A 17638-nucleotide genomic window follows, 5' to 3' on the forward strand; every position below is an offset into this window, starting at 1 on the left:
GGTTAGAGCAAATGCAGTAATAAAAGAAAAAGAAATAACAAAGCCATGTGGATTGGAAAGAAACGCATAAAATAGTCTCTAGTCACTGACAACATGACTATGTAGAAAATTCTAAGAAATCTACCAACAAAAAAAAAAAAATAGCTGGGCCGGGTGCAGTGACTCACGCCTGTAAATCCTAGCACTGTGGGAAGCTGAGGCAGGAGTACTACTTGAGCTCAGGAGTTTGAGAATAACCTGAGCAAGAGTGAGACCCCATCTCTACTGAAAATAGAAAAATTAACCGGGCATGGTGGCACAGGCCTGTAGTCCCAGCTACTTGGGAGACTGAAGCAGGAGGATCACTTGAGTCCAGGAGTTTGAGGTTGCAGTGAGCTATGATGATGCCACTGCACTCTAGCCAAGGTGACAAAGTGAGACTCTGTCTCGAAAAAAACAAAAAAAAAGTATATATTGTTGGAATAATTTAAAAGACCTGAAAAATTAAGGGGTACACATGCTCATAAATCAGAAGACTCAATATTGTTAAGATGTCCATTCTCCCCAAATTGATCTGTAGATTCCATGCAAGCCCAATAAAAATATCAGCAGGCTTTTTTTTTTTTTAGAAATTGACAAACTGATTCTAAAATTTTTATGGAAGTTCAAAAATGTAGAATGGTCAAAAACATTTGAAAAAGAGAATAAAGTTGGAGAACTTACACTATGTGAGTTTGTATGTAAGGTTTATTATAGACCGGTACTAATCAAGACTGTTGTATTGTCACAGAGGTAGATGTATAAATCAACGGAACACACTAGAAAGTTCAAAAAATAGACCCACACATATGTCAATTGACTTTTTAAAAAGGGAAGCTCAATGAGTAAAGGATAATCTTTTAAACAAATGCTGCTAGAACATTTAGTTAGAGATACAGTTGAGCCTTGAACAACATGGGTTTGAACTGTGAGGGTCCACTTATACCCAGATTTTCTTTTGTCTCTGCCACCCCTGAGACAGCAAGACCAACCTTTTCCTCCTCCTCCTCCTCCTCAGCCTACTCAACGTGAAAGTGATGACAATGAAGACCTTTATGATAATCCACTTTCACTTAGTGAATAATAAATATATTTTCTCTTCCTTATAATTTTCTTTTCTCTGGCTTACTTTATTGTAAGTATACAGCATATAATACATATAACATACAAAATATGTGTTAATTGACTGCTTACGTTATTGGTAAGGCTTTTGGTTATAGTAGGCTATCAGTAGTTAAGTTTTCTGAAGAGTCAAAAGTTATATGCAAATTTTTGACTACATGGTGGTCAGCATTCCAATCCCCAATTCAAGGCTCAACTGTACTTAAACACACATACACACACAAAGAACCTTGACTCTTTACTCACACCATGTATAAAAAATAACACTAAATAAATATTGAACCTAACTGTAAGAGATAAAGTTATAAAAGTTCTAGAAGAAAACATAAGAAAACACTTAGCTACTCTGGATTAGAAAAATATTTTTATTAATAAAATAGGACACAAAAAGTATGAACTATAAAAGAAAAATTGATTAACTGGATTTGATTAAAGTTAAACACTTTTGCTCTTCAAAAAAACTGTTAAGAAAATGAAAGCCACAGTCTGGGGGAAATTATCACAAAATGTATATTTCGCAAAGCATTTGCATTTTATGCAAAATAAAACTCTCACTATTCTATAAGAAGGAGACAGACAAGCCAATTAAAATGTGCAAAAAATGGAATAAACATTTTACAAAAAAAAAAAAAACCTGAACTGTACAAGTGGGAAATAAGCACAGAAAAAAGATAATCAACATCATTAGTCATTAGGAAAATTCAAGTTGAAAACACAGTGAGATAGTACTTCCACCCACTAGGATGGCTATAATCAAAAAAGACAGACAATAACAAGTGTTGGGAAAGATACGGAGCAACTGGAACTCTCATGCACAGCTGGTGGGAAAGGAAAATAGTACAACACTTTTGAAAACAGTTAAATAGTTTCTTCAAAAGTTAAACATTCATCACCACATATTTCAATCTAGGTGTTTACTCAGGAGAAATGAAAACATATGTCCGCACAAGGACTTGTGCACAAATATTAACAGCAGCTTTATTTGTAACAGTTAAAAGCTGGGAACAGTCCAGATGTCCTTAAACAAGTACGTGGATAAACATATTCTAGTCCAATATAATACAATTTAGCAATGAAAAGGATAATGAAAAGGAAAGAACTATTGATATGAATGACAACATGGATGAATTTCAAAGTAATTATGCTGAGTGAAAGATATCAATTAGTATAATTTTATTTATTTAAAAATCTAGAAAATGAAAATTAACTTATAGTAATAGCTGAATAGTAATTGCCTGGTGACAGAGATGGCAGGAGAGAGGAAAATTTGGGGGCAATAAAAATGTTTGTTATCTGTGATGATGGCTTTTATGGATTTATATACATCAAACTGATCAAATTGTACACTTTAAATTTTGCAGTTTATTGTAGGTCAGTTATACCTTAATAAAATTGTGAAAAAAGTTATGCATCCTGTCCCTTGAGTAAAAATGGTTCATTTACATATGTCCATTAATATATGCATTGATTTTTAGGGTCTCATTTAGAACCTTTTTTTAGAGCAGGAGTCTAATAGAATATAATGTGAACTACATATATAATTTTAAATTTTCTAAAAGCCACATTTTAAAAAGTTTTTAGAAGACAAAATTATTTCACTCTGGAAGGCCAAGGTTGGAGCATCACTCGTGGCTAGGAGTTCAAGATCAGCCTGAGCAACATAGCAAGATCCTGAGATCCCGAGATCCCATCTCAAAAAATAAATAAATAAATTATCCAGGCCAGCTACTCAGGAGGCCGAGGTGGGAGGATCGCTTCAACCTAGGCATTTGAGGCTGTGGTGTGCTATGATTGTACCACTGCACTTTAGTCTGAGCAATAGAGCAAGACCCTGTCTCTCTAAAAAAAAAAAAAAAGAAAAGAAAAGAAAAGAAATTAGTTTTAATGATATATTTTACTCAATCCAGTATATAAAAATAGTATCATTTTAATATTTAAACAATATAAAAATTATGAATGAAATATTTTAAAATCTTTTTTTCATACTAAGTCTTCAAAATCCATCATGTACTTTACATTTACAGCACATCTCAATCCATGTGCTAAATTTTCATCAGAAATTCTTGGTTAATATTTAGATTTAATAAAATTTACAGCTCAAAAGTAGATTCATGTACCCAAACATGCTTAAAAGTTTTCCCATAATGGAATTGAGTATCTTTTTTTTTTTGCTATTATTTTGAAATTATTACAGACTCATAAGAAGTACAAATAGTACAAAGAGGTCCCATGTACCCACCACCCAATGGTCACATCTTACAGAACTATAGTTCATTATCAAAACAAGGATACTGATTGGTACAATACAGTTAACTAGACCTCATTTATATTTCATCATTGTTTGTATGCATTCAAATTTTTTATTTGTGTCTGTGTATAATTCTGTGACATGTTACCACAGGTGTAGAATTGTAAAAACACAGTTACAATCAACATACAGAACTGATCCATCACCACAAAGGAACTCCCTAGTTTGCCCTTTTGTAGTTAGAATGTCTTTTCCCTTCCCAAGCCTTGACAACCATTTATCTGTTTTCCAACTCTCTAATTCTGTCACTTTAAGAATGCTAAATAAATGGGATCATACAATATATAATCTTTCAAGACTGACTTTTTCACTCATCATAATGTTCTTAAGATCTACCTTAGTTGTTTCATGTATCAATAGTTCGTTTCTTTGTATTGCTGGGTAGTATTCTAGAATGGTTGTGTGTTCAACCATTCACCTGTTGAAGAGTATTTGGGTCATTTCCAGTTTTTACCTATTACAAATAGATGTGTATGCAGTTTTTGTGTGAACCTAAGTTTACACTTCTCTAGGGTCAATGCCCAGACATGCTGCTGTTCAGTTGTTACAGCTTAGGTGCATTTAACTTTTTAACAAACTATCAGATTCCCAGAGTGGCTATACCATTTGAGATTGCCACCAGCAGTGTCTCAGAGATCCACTTTGCCTGCATCCATGCCAGTGTCTGCAATGATTAGCATTTGTAATTTTAGTCATTCTTATAGGTATATAGTGATATCTCTTGCTGATTTTAATTTGCATTTCCCTGATGGCTAGTGAAGCTGAATATCTTTCATGTGCTTATTTGTCTTCTTTGGGAAAATATCTGTTCAGCTCTTTTGCCCATTTTAAAATCAGATTGTTATATATTCTACATATGAATCTTTTATATGTGATTTGCAAATATTTTCTCCCAGTCAGTGGCTTGTCTTTCATTTCTTTCTTTCTATTTTTTTTTTTTTTTTTTTGAGACAAGGTCTCACTCTGTTGTCCAGGCTAGAGTGCAGTGCAGTGGCATCATCATAGCTCACAGCAACCTCAAACTCCTGGGCTCCAGTGATCCTCCTGCCTCAACCTCCTGAGAAGCTGGAACTGCAGGTGTGGACCACCACACTCAGCTAATTTTTTCTATATTTTGTAGAGACAGGGTCTCACTCTTGCTCAGGCTAGTCTCGAACTCTTGACATCAAGCAATCCTTCCACCTTGGCATCCCAGTCTTTTCATATTCTTAAGAAGATATTTAACAGAGCAAACAGAGCAACAGAGCAACAGAGCCTTTTTAAATTCTCAAGTATCTGTCTTTAAATTCAAATTAAATTAAATTTAAAATTCATTAAAAAGGCCAGTCTACCTATTGTGGCTACCTATGAAACAGCACTGACTTGGAGGATAAGTGAAGTTTTGTTAGGAATCATTCCAGCAACGGGCCCAATTTAAACAGGCCCAAAAGCACTAATGGGTAAGAAAAGATAAAGGTGAATAAACAGACCCAATTGGGTAAAAGATGTGGCTAAGAAAGGCAGAGAAGCTCTAGCTGGAAAGATCAGCTGGGTCTGTGAATGATGCTAAATGCTAAGAAAAGGGTTGAAATCTTATCTGGCAGGCTCTGTGGAATCTTTGGGATTTTCTAAACAGAAGAAAGTGTTTTAGGAAGATTCATCTGGTAACAGTGTTCAAAGTGGACTGGAAAAAGAGCTACACTCTCCTCTTCTTCCTCCTAGTTTCCTTTCTTTCCTTCATTTTCCCTGCAAAAAGCCCCAAGTGCTAAACCATGAGAGCCCAGTCAGGGCTAATGTTGAAAATATTTCAGTTTCTCCCTAACCTTGAGCACCTTCCTCTGTCTTGTTAATCATAGATAAGGTAGAGAGAAGGGGTTTAAGATAGTATCTGGTAAGAAGTTAGACTGCTTATAAGTATTATTGCACAGAAAATAAGTTTATAGAGTTGAAAAGTAAGGTGAGAAAATAAACTTTAAAAAGTAAGAAAAAGTCAATAATAGGGGAGAGACTCAAGGACATGAAGCTTTTTCTTAACATTATTATCTCAAGGTTGACAGTTATGTATAAGCAAAATTAATCTATGGTTTTTCACATTAATCAAGAAACTAAAAAGACTACCAATCTGGTATCAATGCTTAAGAGATATTATCATTAATATCAACAATGTCATTAAGCGCTCAGACTTCTTCAGTCATTCCTCTCTGCCATCCACAGTGCATATGTGCTGTTTTTCCTCATGGTCACAAGACGGCTACCACAGCACTAGGCATCACATTTTCACATGACATCATCCAAATTAGAAATCAAGGTATTGCGGTTGAGGTTGGGATTGTTGTATTTCTCTTACCTTTTAACAGGGAGAAAAACCTTTTCCCAAGCCCTCCATTAGAATTCTCATTATCTTTCACTGACCGGGACTGGGTTACGTGACCACTTGTAGACCAATCACTGGCAAACAGGAGAGGGATTGCTGTGACTAAGGTCAAACATGACTCAACTCCCGGGCACATGATCGCCCAAACTAAACTGAGATAGCAAAGAGGAAGGGGAATGACGGATAGGCCAGTGACCTTGTCTGCCACGCAGAGAAAAAGAAGCATTGACAGGGGAAATACCAGGGAATCAGAGAAGTTGTATGAGGCATTAGTCTAGTAAGTTCCAGAAGGTACTGCTCATGTCTGTCACCATTGAATGTCTGGCACCAACTTCTCACACTGTGGGTACTCAGTGCATATTTTGGGACACCTGACTATAGAAGGTAGCAGACTAAGATTTAAACGTGTAGAAATACTTACGAGGGCCAAGAAACCATGCTGATATTAAGGTCCGTCTTAGGTCCAAACTTCTGCGGTTCCTGGGTGAAGAAATCTGCTTGCAGCAGTCTGCGCGATGCATTTCTCCCTGGCTCTGGGAGGGCCGCGTGTGCCCTGCAGCTCATCAGGAAAACACTGAAGAGCCACCTAATGGCTTAATGGGCTTTAAAATGGGCTGCTAGGTTTTAATTTTTTCTTATAGCAGATTCCCTGAGGTAAAGTGTACTTTCCAGCGGATAATAACCACATAGGGATATTTCGATTGCCGCGGGATATCTTATTTGGAAATTAGGTTTGAGTCACATTCCTCTAGTAATTCTTACTATCAGAACAAAATAAAAGCTCCCGAAGGAGTGTTAATACAGAGTTTAAATTTGTTGGAATGCCAAAAGCATCTCTCTAAGAGTTAAGCATCTGTAAATATTTAAAACAGGGTGAAATCACAAATGCTACTACTAATAATCTCTTTCAAGTTTGATTAGAGGCCAAGAAAACGCAGCAAAATCCCTGGGAACACTTATATTAAACTGTTAACTCGATGGTCATGTCTAATGACTCAAATTGTAAAAGAAAGTTGGGGACAGTGCATAATTCACCCATTCAAGCACACAATCAACTCCACACATGTGAAAACGGATCATGCAGAGGACGCTGAAGAATAATTTTCTCCTCTCTGGGAAACTTTAATTCTAGTGCTGTCACACAGAGACCAGGCTACAATAAAATAAGAAAGCCTTTCTGCCTGCTACACCCACTCCTCCCCACGTGCATCAGAGCTTTACACATTACTCTAGGTTTCTTTGATTATGGACCAGACGTCCTGCTAGATGTTTTATTCACATCATCTTATTTAATCTTCTTAGCAGCCCTGAAAAAGCACCAATTGTTTGCTCTATTATAAGATGGTGAAAACTGAGGTCCTGGCTGGGCGTGGTGGCTCATGCCTGTAATCCTAGCACTCTGGGAGGCCGAGGCGGGAGGATCACTTGAGCCCAGGAGTTTGAGGTTGCTCTGAGCTAGGCTGACGCCACTGCACTCTACTCAGGGCAACAGAGTAAGATTCGGTCTCAAAAAAACAAAAACAAAAACAAAACACAACTGAGGTCCTAAGAGGATATGTGTGCCAACTGCTTTTTTTCTTTTCTTTTCTTCTTTTCTTTTCTTTTCTTTACTTTTCTTTTCTTTTCTTTTCTTTTCTTCTGGGACAGGGTCTTGTTCTGTTGCCCTGGCTAGAGTGCAGTGGCATCATCATAGCTCACTGCAGCCTCCAATTCCTGCGCTCAAGCGATCCTGATCCACCCACTTCAGCCTCCCAAGTAGCTGGGAATGCAGGCATGTGCCACCATGCCCGGCTAATTTTTCTTATCTTTTGTAGAGATAGGGTCTCTCTGTGTTGCCCAGGCTGGTCTTGAACTCCTGAACACAAGCAATCTTCCTACCTCGGCCTCCCAAAGTGCTGGGGTTACATGCATGAGCCACTGCACCCAGCTAAACTGCTTTTCCTTCAAATGCCAAAGAACATTGAAAGAAGACAGTCCTTGATCGGAGACATTCATTCACTCAGAAACTCATTCTATTTTTAACATAGTCAACTGTAAGGAAAACTGCTACAAATCCAGCCCACTCCCCTCTTCCTACCCCGTTTTCAGTGGAGATGGCAACTCAGAGAAATGATGAGCTCGCTTGTGTCTGCCTCCTTTATTTAATGACCTCTTCATCTTGTCTTTTCTGGGCTAAATTATGAAATTTCCTTTCTGGTTCTCTTCAGAACCATTTTCAAAAAACACCTTCTCTATAGAAGTGGAATCACAAACAAAAAACAGAGTAAAACACAAAGGTTACCAGAACATTTTTACATTAGCACATGACATTTCTAATAATCTACATAGAAGGATTTTTTTTTTTTTTTTTAGCATCCTCCTAAGTGCCTCTTGAAAACCTCTGTGACATATGAGAGAGCTACTGACTAATTTGTTCTGGCAGAAAAATGAGTTCAGTATTACTGAAAATATGTTTTCTATCACCAGATTTTTTCAGGTCATTGGCTTTTCACTGGTGGAGGGAGTGAAGTTTATTTCCAATGAAACGTTAGGGAGAGGAAAGAAATAACATTTGACCCATCCCAACATTAGCAAAATGCAAATTGTAGTCAATTTTCCATCAATAGTTTGCATTTCCGTAGTCGTGCATCAATCTGAACATTTTTAAGCAAGCTGAAGGATCCATGAAAGAGACTGTGAATAAACAACTGTGAAGAGCTATAATAACTTTAAGCAGCTTTCAGCTTAGTGACTGAGATAATGCCATTTCTCTAGAGAAGTTCCAAACATAGAGGAATAATGGATAGCAGTTTACCACAAGCTATGTAGCTCCCTAAACCAGCAGGGGCTGGGCATTGAATGGGGGAAGATTGCAATTTAGAGGCTGATTAAGGATGCAGCACAGACAGGTTCCAATGGGTGTGGTGGCATGGGGGAGGGGGTGTCACATCTCATTCTTTTTTTTTTTTTCTGTTCCCACTCAGAGGTTTGGGTAGCTGCGGTATAAACTGCTGATGCAGGTGATTAGGATGTTAAGTGGGAGAAAAGACAGCTCTTCATTATCCTTTTGGAAATAAAGAAGGATGGAATTCAGCAATCATGAGCCTTTTCATTTCCCTACAATTTGTCAGCACAGTTAGGATGCTGGCTCCCTTTCCGTAGGTGAGATTACTTCCCGCTGACATCAAGAGGGGATACGGTGGACAAATGTGTGAAAAAGAAAATTAAGCTCGAAGGGTAGCTTTTGTTTTGATGTTTGCTAGACATCCTTTCTCGTGTTAAAATTAGATGGATCCACCAATGGCAGCCACAGGATTTTAATGTTGAGAATGCAGGGCAGATTTCTCTCGACAAATCTCCAGGTGCATAAAACAATTGTCAGTTTTGATAAAGAATTATGACTTCTTGGACTTTGTTTTTAGCTATGCAGAAGAGGAAAAATCCAATTGTTTAGCATAATGCCTGTGTAAGCTATGCCAGGGAGTAATACATGGTTGCTTCCATACTAATGAAAAGCTCCCTGGTCAGAATCACACCAAAAAATGCATATTTAATTAAAGTTTAGAGATATCTAAAGAGAAAAAAATCAGAGATTCTCTCGTAGATGACCTTTATCAGGGATGTTGTAGCTGAGTTACCCTCAGGGTAAAATTTCAACCTAAAGAAAATGAGATCAGAAGTGGCTGATAACTTAACAAGATCACTGTTTTTAGATCAAATTTAACTTCTTTTTTTCCATCAGAGTTAGGGCTTCATAGAGATTTTGGGTTTTGGAGGTGGCTTGATGCTACAGCGGCTTAGATTTATAATTTCTAATTAGAATGTATCCTTCATATCAATTTTAGAGAGGCAACAAGCTTAATCTGCAGCATTTAATCATTGAAATTTGTTTTGACATTTTCAGAACATGGAATCTAATGCTGAGATGTGATTACTTTGCAACAGATTTGTAAAGAAGGTGACATGCCACAGAAGAACTCATAAACAGAGGCAAAAAAAGACTTGTCTGGTGGTGGAAGGGAAGATAGAAAGATCTTGATGTCAAAAAACTCAGAAGTAAATACATGATTTTCCAGTTACCTCTGTGCTCTTACCTTGCACACATTATCTAAACTTTTCTCATCTTGTCATGCTTTGCTGGTTTATCCGTTGGCACTCTTGATTTAAGAGGACTGAAAAAACCAAGGTTAAATGTGAAAGTAAGTTTTCTAACTAACAGCCCAAGAGTGACAGCTTGGTGGACTCTGTAGGAGCACGTGGTCATCTTGAGACCTATGAGCTCAGGGCCTGTTGCCCAGCTCTCAGACCCAGGTACGACTCTCCAACACTGTCTGCAAGGACAAAGGGCTTTTAAGAAATGCACCCCCTGCCCCCAGCCGGCCTATCGCTCACCCTTCCAGCTACGTGTGCCCTAGAAGACATCTACCACAAAGACAAGATTTGTCACCTGGCCCCTCCAGCCAGCCTACCATCTTGGCATTAGATGATGGGGGTTGTGGGGGGGCTGTCCACAGTTGACCTTGCTAAAAAGAAAGGATGTAAAAACAGAGAAGCAGAGCAGTGATAGGGATAATCCAAAGACTTTTATTCTAATCCTTGGAGTGGAGGCTGTTAGACAAAGACATGAGAAGAATGGCAGTTTCAAGTTTGAATTCCAGTTCTGACACTTAGTAGCTCTATGACCTTGGACAAATTATTTAACGTCTCTGTTCTTCCACCACATCGATTATGAAATGAAGAATATAATACCTACTTGTTAGGGTTATGGTGAGGTCCAAATGAGATCATGTGTGTGATATACTTACCTTGGCTTGGCCGTTAGTAAGGGCTCAATACTCTTTAATTCCCTTCTCCTCTCTCATCCTTATCCTCCCTCTTAGCTTTGGAAATAACTACATTTATTTATTTTTGATAATTACTCTTAGGCTGTTGAAGTGTATTTGTTTTCCTTAAAATGGTCTAAACTGGGGCCGGCATGGTGGCTCATGCCTGTAATCCTAGAACTCTGGGAGGCCAAGGCGGGAGGATCCCTTGAGCTCAGGAGTTCAACATCAGCCTGAGCAAGAGTGAGACCCCATCTCTACAATCATAATTTTAAAAAGGTCTAAACTGAGTCTAGACGATAATAATAGTACTTTACATCAGTGGTGAACTGTTTCCTGACACTTGGAATATAAGAAACATCATATCTTTTTATGTGTTTGAAAAACGATCGAGTTTGAACTCATGTCTGCTGAGTTTGCTGAGAAGGTCCAAATGTTTAGGGGGACAAAGAGGAGGGATGGGGAATCTCCTTCTCCCATTTAGATCATACAATCGTGCTAGAGGCTTATCCGTTGCATACAAAAGAGGATCTTCGGGGTCACAACCTGTGTTGCCTTATCGTCCCTTCACTTACTCTTGCCTGGTGCTCCTCACCTGTCTGTTGGCTTCCTGTTCCAGAGATTCTGTACTTAGAAGCCCATCACCCTCCTCCAAGGTGTGACAGTCAGAACACGCTGGGTTATGATATGATAACACACAGGCCTCAGATATTAGTTTCAAACAACAGAGGTTCCTTTCTTTCCAAGCTCGCCCCTTTCTCGGGAGGCTTGGGGCAAGACTCCACATGGAGGTTCACATACTATATGTCTACATATTTAAAACTTATAAACCAAGATTAAAAACTGTTAAATGAAATATGTTCTGTCCTCTTACTTTGAAAACCATACCTTGATAGCAACCTTGGAAAACAGATTTGACTTTCGAATCTGAGACTCCCTGAGGTTCTGTGCTGGAACGTGGTGGGGTAGTGAAAGACAGCCCTTGTAGCCTGTCGGACAGACATCTGGACACCCTTCCCTGTGCCTCCCAGCTCTGTAAGCATGTCCCTTGGCCACACCTCAGGTGGACAGTGAATCCAAGGAAGAGTAGCACGGAGGCTGTGGAAGTGGGCTCGCGGACATTGGGACAAGGAATTCTGAAGTCCCTATTATCTAAACCATGGAGGCAAATTTACAAATACAGAATCCATGAATATTGAGGATTGATTGTATTATGTTTTGTTTGCTTGTTTCTTGTCAAAAATTTACTGATTAGAAACTAACAATGGGTGCACCAAAAGAGAAAAAGTAGAGTTATTAATTCTTTGAACCATCTCGGTGCAAAGAAGCCCAGAATTTAAGAATTCAGTCAAATCACTCTTCTTCTGAGAAGGAGGAGGGATAATTCCTTTTCTCTTCTTTTTGCTGATAGAGCTCTGGGTGGAGTGAAGCGGAACAAACTAAGCCCAGGCACTTTGCATGCCATTAGTGGTCACTGTGTTACATACGGCCCGTGGCACGCACCATCATTTGCCTGGTGCCATTTACACTCCTCAGCTCAGTAAAGGTGAATGGAGGAGGTGAGGTGTTAAGACCTCCAATCTGAGATTAGGAAACCAAGGCTGAGAGAAAGGTTCTAGCCTGGGACGGGGAACAGAGAAGGAAGAGGCCTGGGGACTGGCCTTTTAGTACATCCTCTCTTTCCAACTGCTGAGTGCTCCTAGGATGTAACCATCTCAAAATCAAGGGCAAGTCCTTTAAATCCATAGCAGATAAGCAGGCAGGAGGTTCTAGGCAGTTTAGCCTGAGTTGCTTTTTATCGAAAGCAAGATAAGGTTTTATGCAATTGCTTGAGCATTTCTATCAAGAACTACCCTTTACTCATTTTATTTGTATGGGGATGTGGCATAGTTCTTGAAATTCCTGAAAGCCCTTGAGAAGCTATAGAACCAAAAAGGCTGAGATTCACTTTTCTAGATTAACTCACTTTGGAATCATGCAACTAATCATAAGTACAATATTTTATTCACAAGCAGAGCACCTGAACTAGCCTCTATTTCCATTAGAGAAAAGTAAAATAAAGCCTACACAAGAAAAAAAGAGGAGACACCAAATGCTACTTCATTTACAGAGTTTCTTTATTCTCTGTTTATCATTTATAATGTCTTTCTTTCAACCAATGAATGACCTGCTTGCTATGGGCCAGGCACTGTGTTAATAGTAATTTCATCAAATCCTCAGATCAGCCCTGTAGGGTTGGTATTGTCCTTTCCTACATGAGAAGGCTAAGGCTTAGAGAGGTTAATTAACCCAGCAAAGGTCTCACAGCTAATGAGTGGCTGAGCTCGGACTCAAATCCCATCAGTCTACTCCTAAGGCCATGCCCTTAATCAGATATTATCCTTAGCATACTGGCAGTTTCATCATAATATCAATATATACCTTGCAGAGCTGATGTGAAAATTAAAAGAGATGATATACATGGGAAGTGTTGGGCAAACCATAAAACCCTTACAAAGGTTCACTGTGATTATTTTTCCTGGTTTCACAGAGGGCTAGCTCTGCTATCCTTAGTGGCCAAGTCTCATATTAATCCCATAATTCATCTTTAAACTACCAAAATCTCATTTGCCTGGCTTTCTCCATAGCCAAAGGGAAACTGAAAATATGCCTCTTGTAAGAAAGCCTTAACACCTGCTGCTAAAGGGCACTAAACCATCTGGATCATCAGAGGAGTATACACTCGCTTACAAAAGACATAGATTAATGTGGACATTGTTTCCCTACATAAACCAGGCAGAAGGAGGCAAGCAACCCAGGGAAGGATAATCATGCTGAGAGTGGAAGCACTTATTATAAATAATTACCATGTAATTATCCACAACTTCCCTGGAGTCCATGGCCTGTGGCTAGTCATAGGCGGTGCCCCTTCCTTACCGAGTACAAGGAGACTGAAGCGCCTCACTAAGTTGATCAGGGCACATGTGGGTGACTGCCACCTGGGCCTACTTCTCACATAATGAAGCTTTCAGTGCTTATAACTAAGGTACAGAACAGCTGTGGGGTTTCTGCAGCTGGATCTGCCACCCGCCCCCTCCTTTTTTTTTTATTAGCACAATGGCTTTTTGCAAGTATGTGGGTGTGACACTTCTGACTTCTTTCCTTAAGCAAAGTGTTTATTGATCAAGTTAATACACCGTGCCAGCTGTGACAGTTCTCTTTTTGCTGTGCCTCCGAGCTGCATTTTCAAGCCATGAGGCAGCCCCATTGTAGATAGGTAGCAACACTGAGGAGCTCAGACAGAAGGCTTGACAAGCGCAGGGAGGGATGTAGACACTTCCAAGAGGGGCGTGATTGCCTACAAGATTAATCAATTCCTCTTGTTTTCATTCTGGCTCCACATTTATCTTGGTGGCAGCAGCTGCAAATGTAAAAGCAAACCTCCACACTTACACAATTGGAATTGTATTTACCTGCTCAAGGTGTGTAAACAACCTGTTGTCCATGTCTTCTTAATTGGAATTTAAGGAGTCCTGCAAAGCTCTGGTGTAGGTCAGTGAGGGACATGCTTTTGTGTGGTGTCCAGATACAATTCAATATCTTGGAGAGACAGTTGAAAAGAATTGCAGGCCTAGAATCTTGCAGACTGTCATGATCATCATCATTATTATTACAGCAACCATTTATTGAGCCCTTTATATATGACAAGCACTTTCGGTGTACTACTATCTCATTTTACCCTCTTAATAACACTGCAAAGTAGCTAATATTATTTTTACCATATATGGATGAGAAAACTGAAATTAAGGAACTTGCTTGTGGTTACCGAGTGGGCAGGTTCTAGATTTGAATGAGGTCTGACTCATGCTCTGAACCACCAGGGCTTAGCAAACCAGAACCTACTGGAATATGTAGATGCAGAGAACACAAGGGCTTGGGGGAACCCTAAAATCTCCGTACTTATCAACCTGACGGTTTTAAGTCTTTGTTTTCAGAAAAGCCAAGACTTTGTTGGTTAAGCCTTCTTGGAGAACCAACCTCTTTGCAAATCCATTCACTTGCCCACCTTTCAGTATTCTCAATACAGGAAAGGGGCTAAGGATATCTCTTGAAGCAGTTAGGTGGGTTTATTTACAAAAAAAGTCTTTACAGAGGTAATCAAGTTAAAATGAGGTCATTAGGGTGGGCTCTGGCCCAATATGATTGGTGTCCTTACAAAAGGGTGAAGTTGGGACACAGACACATGCATGTAGAGGGACACCATCATGAAAAGACACAGAGAATGCCCTATAAACATGGAAGCAGAGACTGGACTTCACACCGCCACAAGCCAAGGAATGTCTGCGGCTACCAAAAGCTGGAAGAGCCAAGGAAGGATCCCGGCCCTACAGGTTTCAGAGGGAACCTGCTGGCACCTGAATTTCAGACTTGTAGGCTCTAGAACTGTGAGACAATACATTTCCATTGTTTCAGCCACCCAGTACAGTAGCCCTGGCAAACTAATACCCCTATTCTACTGTTACATTCTGCCCTGTGTTGTTCTAGTCCATTCTCTTTCATTAAGAAAACTGATTTCCCATCTACTAATTGTGAATGACATCAGCCTCCAGAGCTCAGCATACAAGCCCTTCCCAAGCTGGCTCCAGTGTAATTTCCTAACCTCCAAACACCTCCAGCAGCAGGAGCTGACGGCATTCCCAGAACACAGCACCAACTCCAGCACACTTGCCTACTTGTTGCCTGTGCTGCTACTTTCCCCCTCAATGGCTATTCATTTCTTAATGTCCAGCTTCATGTCACCCCCTGTGGCAAGATTCCACTGGCTCTTCAGGCAGAGTCACTAGGTCCTTGTCCTCTGTTCCCACCACTCTCTACTGGCCCCAATGATAGCACTTATCATATCATATCAGGAGATGAGTTTATGTGTCTCCTTCACCCAAACTGCAAGTTCCTTACAGAAAACTGTTTCTTTCCTTTTTTGCTTTTTAATCAAGTGTCTAGCACAGAACCTGACACACAACAAACTCAAATACAGGATGTCCCAAACATGTGAGTACAGTTTTAAGCTTTAATAAATTCATAAGTCTCAATGCTATAAACTTACAAAACTGTCCTTTGAGAGTTCACTTCTTTTGACTCTAAGTTTTAACTAGTTTAATAAGTACAACTGTCTCTTCTAGTCAATGTATGCCATGTTTTTCACGCTGGGGAACAGAAACAAAAACGAAAATTAAAAAAATGTGTTACTCAACAGTCACAAAACTAAATGGTGTAAAATTCATTTAAACTTGCAAATGACGTTTTTATAAGTTGTAGCATTTTTACCCCTGAAGTGATTAAAATGGCAGGAAGACTTCTGGGACACCCTGTTTTTGAATAAGCATGCTAAAATATGATTCATTCTGTATTTACTATAAAATTCAGTTTGGTTTTTGTTTAAGTGGCTCCATTTTGGTCACCTACTGGCTTCCTTGGCCAGTAGGTATCCTTGAACTTAGGCCCAAGAAGCCCTTGCCTAGAATACTTTAGAAGGTTCTCCCCTCTGGCTCCTACCTGGCTGCAGTCCTCACAGTAAGGTGAGGAGTCCATGGGACTACATCCATTGTGCCCCTTACCTCCAAGTCCCACCTCCCCAAACTTTTTTCTGAGTGTCCAGGAACCCCAAATTCCCTCCCCAAATGGGAAGAAAGGAGAGGGTTGCAGACCAGGGCCTTCCTAGAAACCAGCTCTCCTTGTCCCACCACATCACCCATGAGTTTGAACCTGGCCTCTCATGTCACTATGAAAGTATTTGTCAAGGCAGGAAGGTAGAACTTAATGTACTTACTAATTTGTTAACTTAGTTTATAACTTGTACATATTTAGGTATTTGGTTTATAAGCTCTATTTGTACTCTTGTCCTGGGCCCTGCAAATATTAAAGGTGGGCTGATCTTGGCCTTAAAGAAAAACTCTTTTCCCACCAACAAATTTTTCTCCATACAGAGATAAGTGGGTAGAAAGTACTTCCATACATAACATAGGACGGTGAATGACAGCTGGAGTCACTGGGCACATACTCTGAGCCAGACGATTTACACGTAGTTTTTCATTCACTCCTCACAACCACCCAATGAAATAGATACTTAGGAGAAAGTTGAGATTCAGTGACGTGAAGTAATTTGTTCCAGGTCACAATGCTAGTGCTTCAGTTAGCCTTAGTTGCATAATAAAGTACCCCAAACTTAAAGTGGCTTAAAACAAGGAGGACTTTCCCCCTGATTGTGGGGTTGGAGGCTGCTTTGCTGCTAGCTTCCCCTGGCTCAATTGCGCAGCTGCGTTCAGCTGGGCGTGGGCGGCCGGAAGGTTCCCCGGAGCCTTTCTCACTCATCTGGCAGTTGACGCTGTTGTGGCTGATAATGATGACCTTCCTTTATTTCGTCCTATCTACTTGCCATTGCACCCTCTTAGCTTTTTTTAGTCCTTGCTCCCCCTACCGTCTGGCTCAGTGCCCAGCACCTGGCGCTTGGTAATATTTAATAATATGCACTCGGGTCACTTACCAGGGATGGGACCCTGGATGTATAACCTCTTTAAGTCTCAGGTCCCCACTAGCAAAATGGGGATAATTATCTACAGAGCACATCGGGTTGCTGTAGGAGTCCAGTGCGATGATGCAGGGAGAGCACTTGGCACAAGGTTGGCACTTGGCGTACACTCACTATTAGTGTGATTGGAATGTGGACGATCAGTGAATGAGTGTTGACTTTTTAAACAGCGGGAGTAAAACATCACTTGGTTTCCAAATGCAAACCCTGGGCTTGCAAGTACAAGAGTGGAGAAATAATTTCAAAATGCAGGGTTGAAAATCTAAGAGATTTTAAAAAGTGAGAGAAAGACATTAAAGCAAAACAAAGGAACAAACCAACCTGAGTTGCACGGCAGCTGATCTTTTAATAATTTCTAAGATTCCACCCCGGGGCCGCTTGCTGCTTCCAGGATGGAAAGTGACCGGGTGCGGCCAAGGTTCTGGGACCGGGAGGTGGGGACAAGCGTTTGGCTCTGGGATCTGGGTCAT

General features: G+C 40.0%; 1 protein-coding gene across 1 annotated transcript in view; it reads right to left on the reverse strand.

The window, feature by feature from the left end:
• CHN2 (chimerin 2) overlaps positions 1-17390 on the reverse strand; it is a 331335-nt gene extending 313945 nt beyond the window's left edge. Inside the window, exon 1 of the mRNA XM_069462638.1 lies at positions 17283-17390. Coding sequence (XP_069318739.1) covers positions 17283-17352 — 70 coding nt within the window. The 5' untranslated portion in view covers positions 17353-17390. The remainder of the gene's footprint in view (positions 1-17282) is intronic.
• Positions 17391-17638: the final 248 nt, after the last annotated feature.

Source organism: Eulemur rufifrons, chromosome 29, assembly GCF_041146395.1.
Source record: "Eulemur rufifrons isolate Redbay chromosome 29, OSU_ERuf_1, whole genome shotgun sequence".
Taxonomy (NCBI): domain Eukaryota; kingdom Metazoa; phylum Chordata; class Mammalia; order Primates; family Lemuridae; genus Eulemur; species Eulemur rufifrons.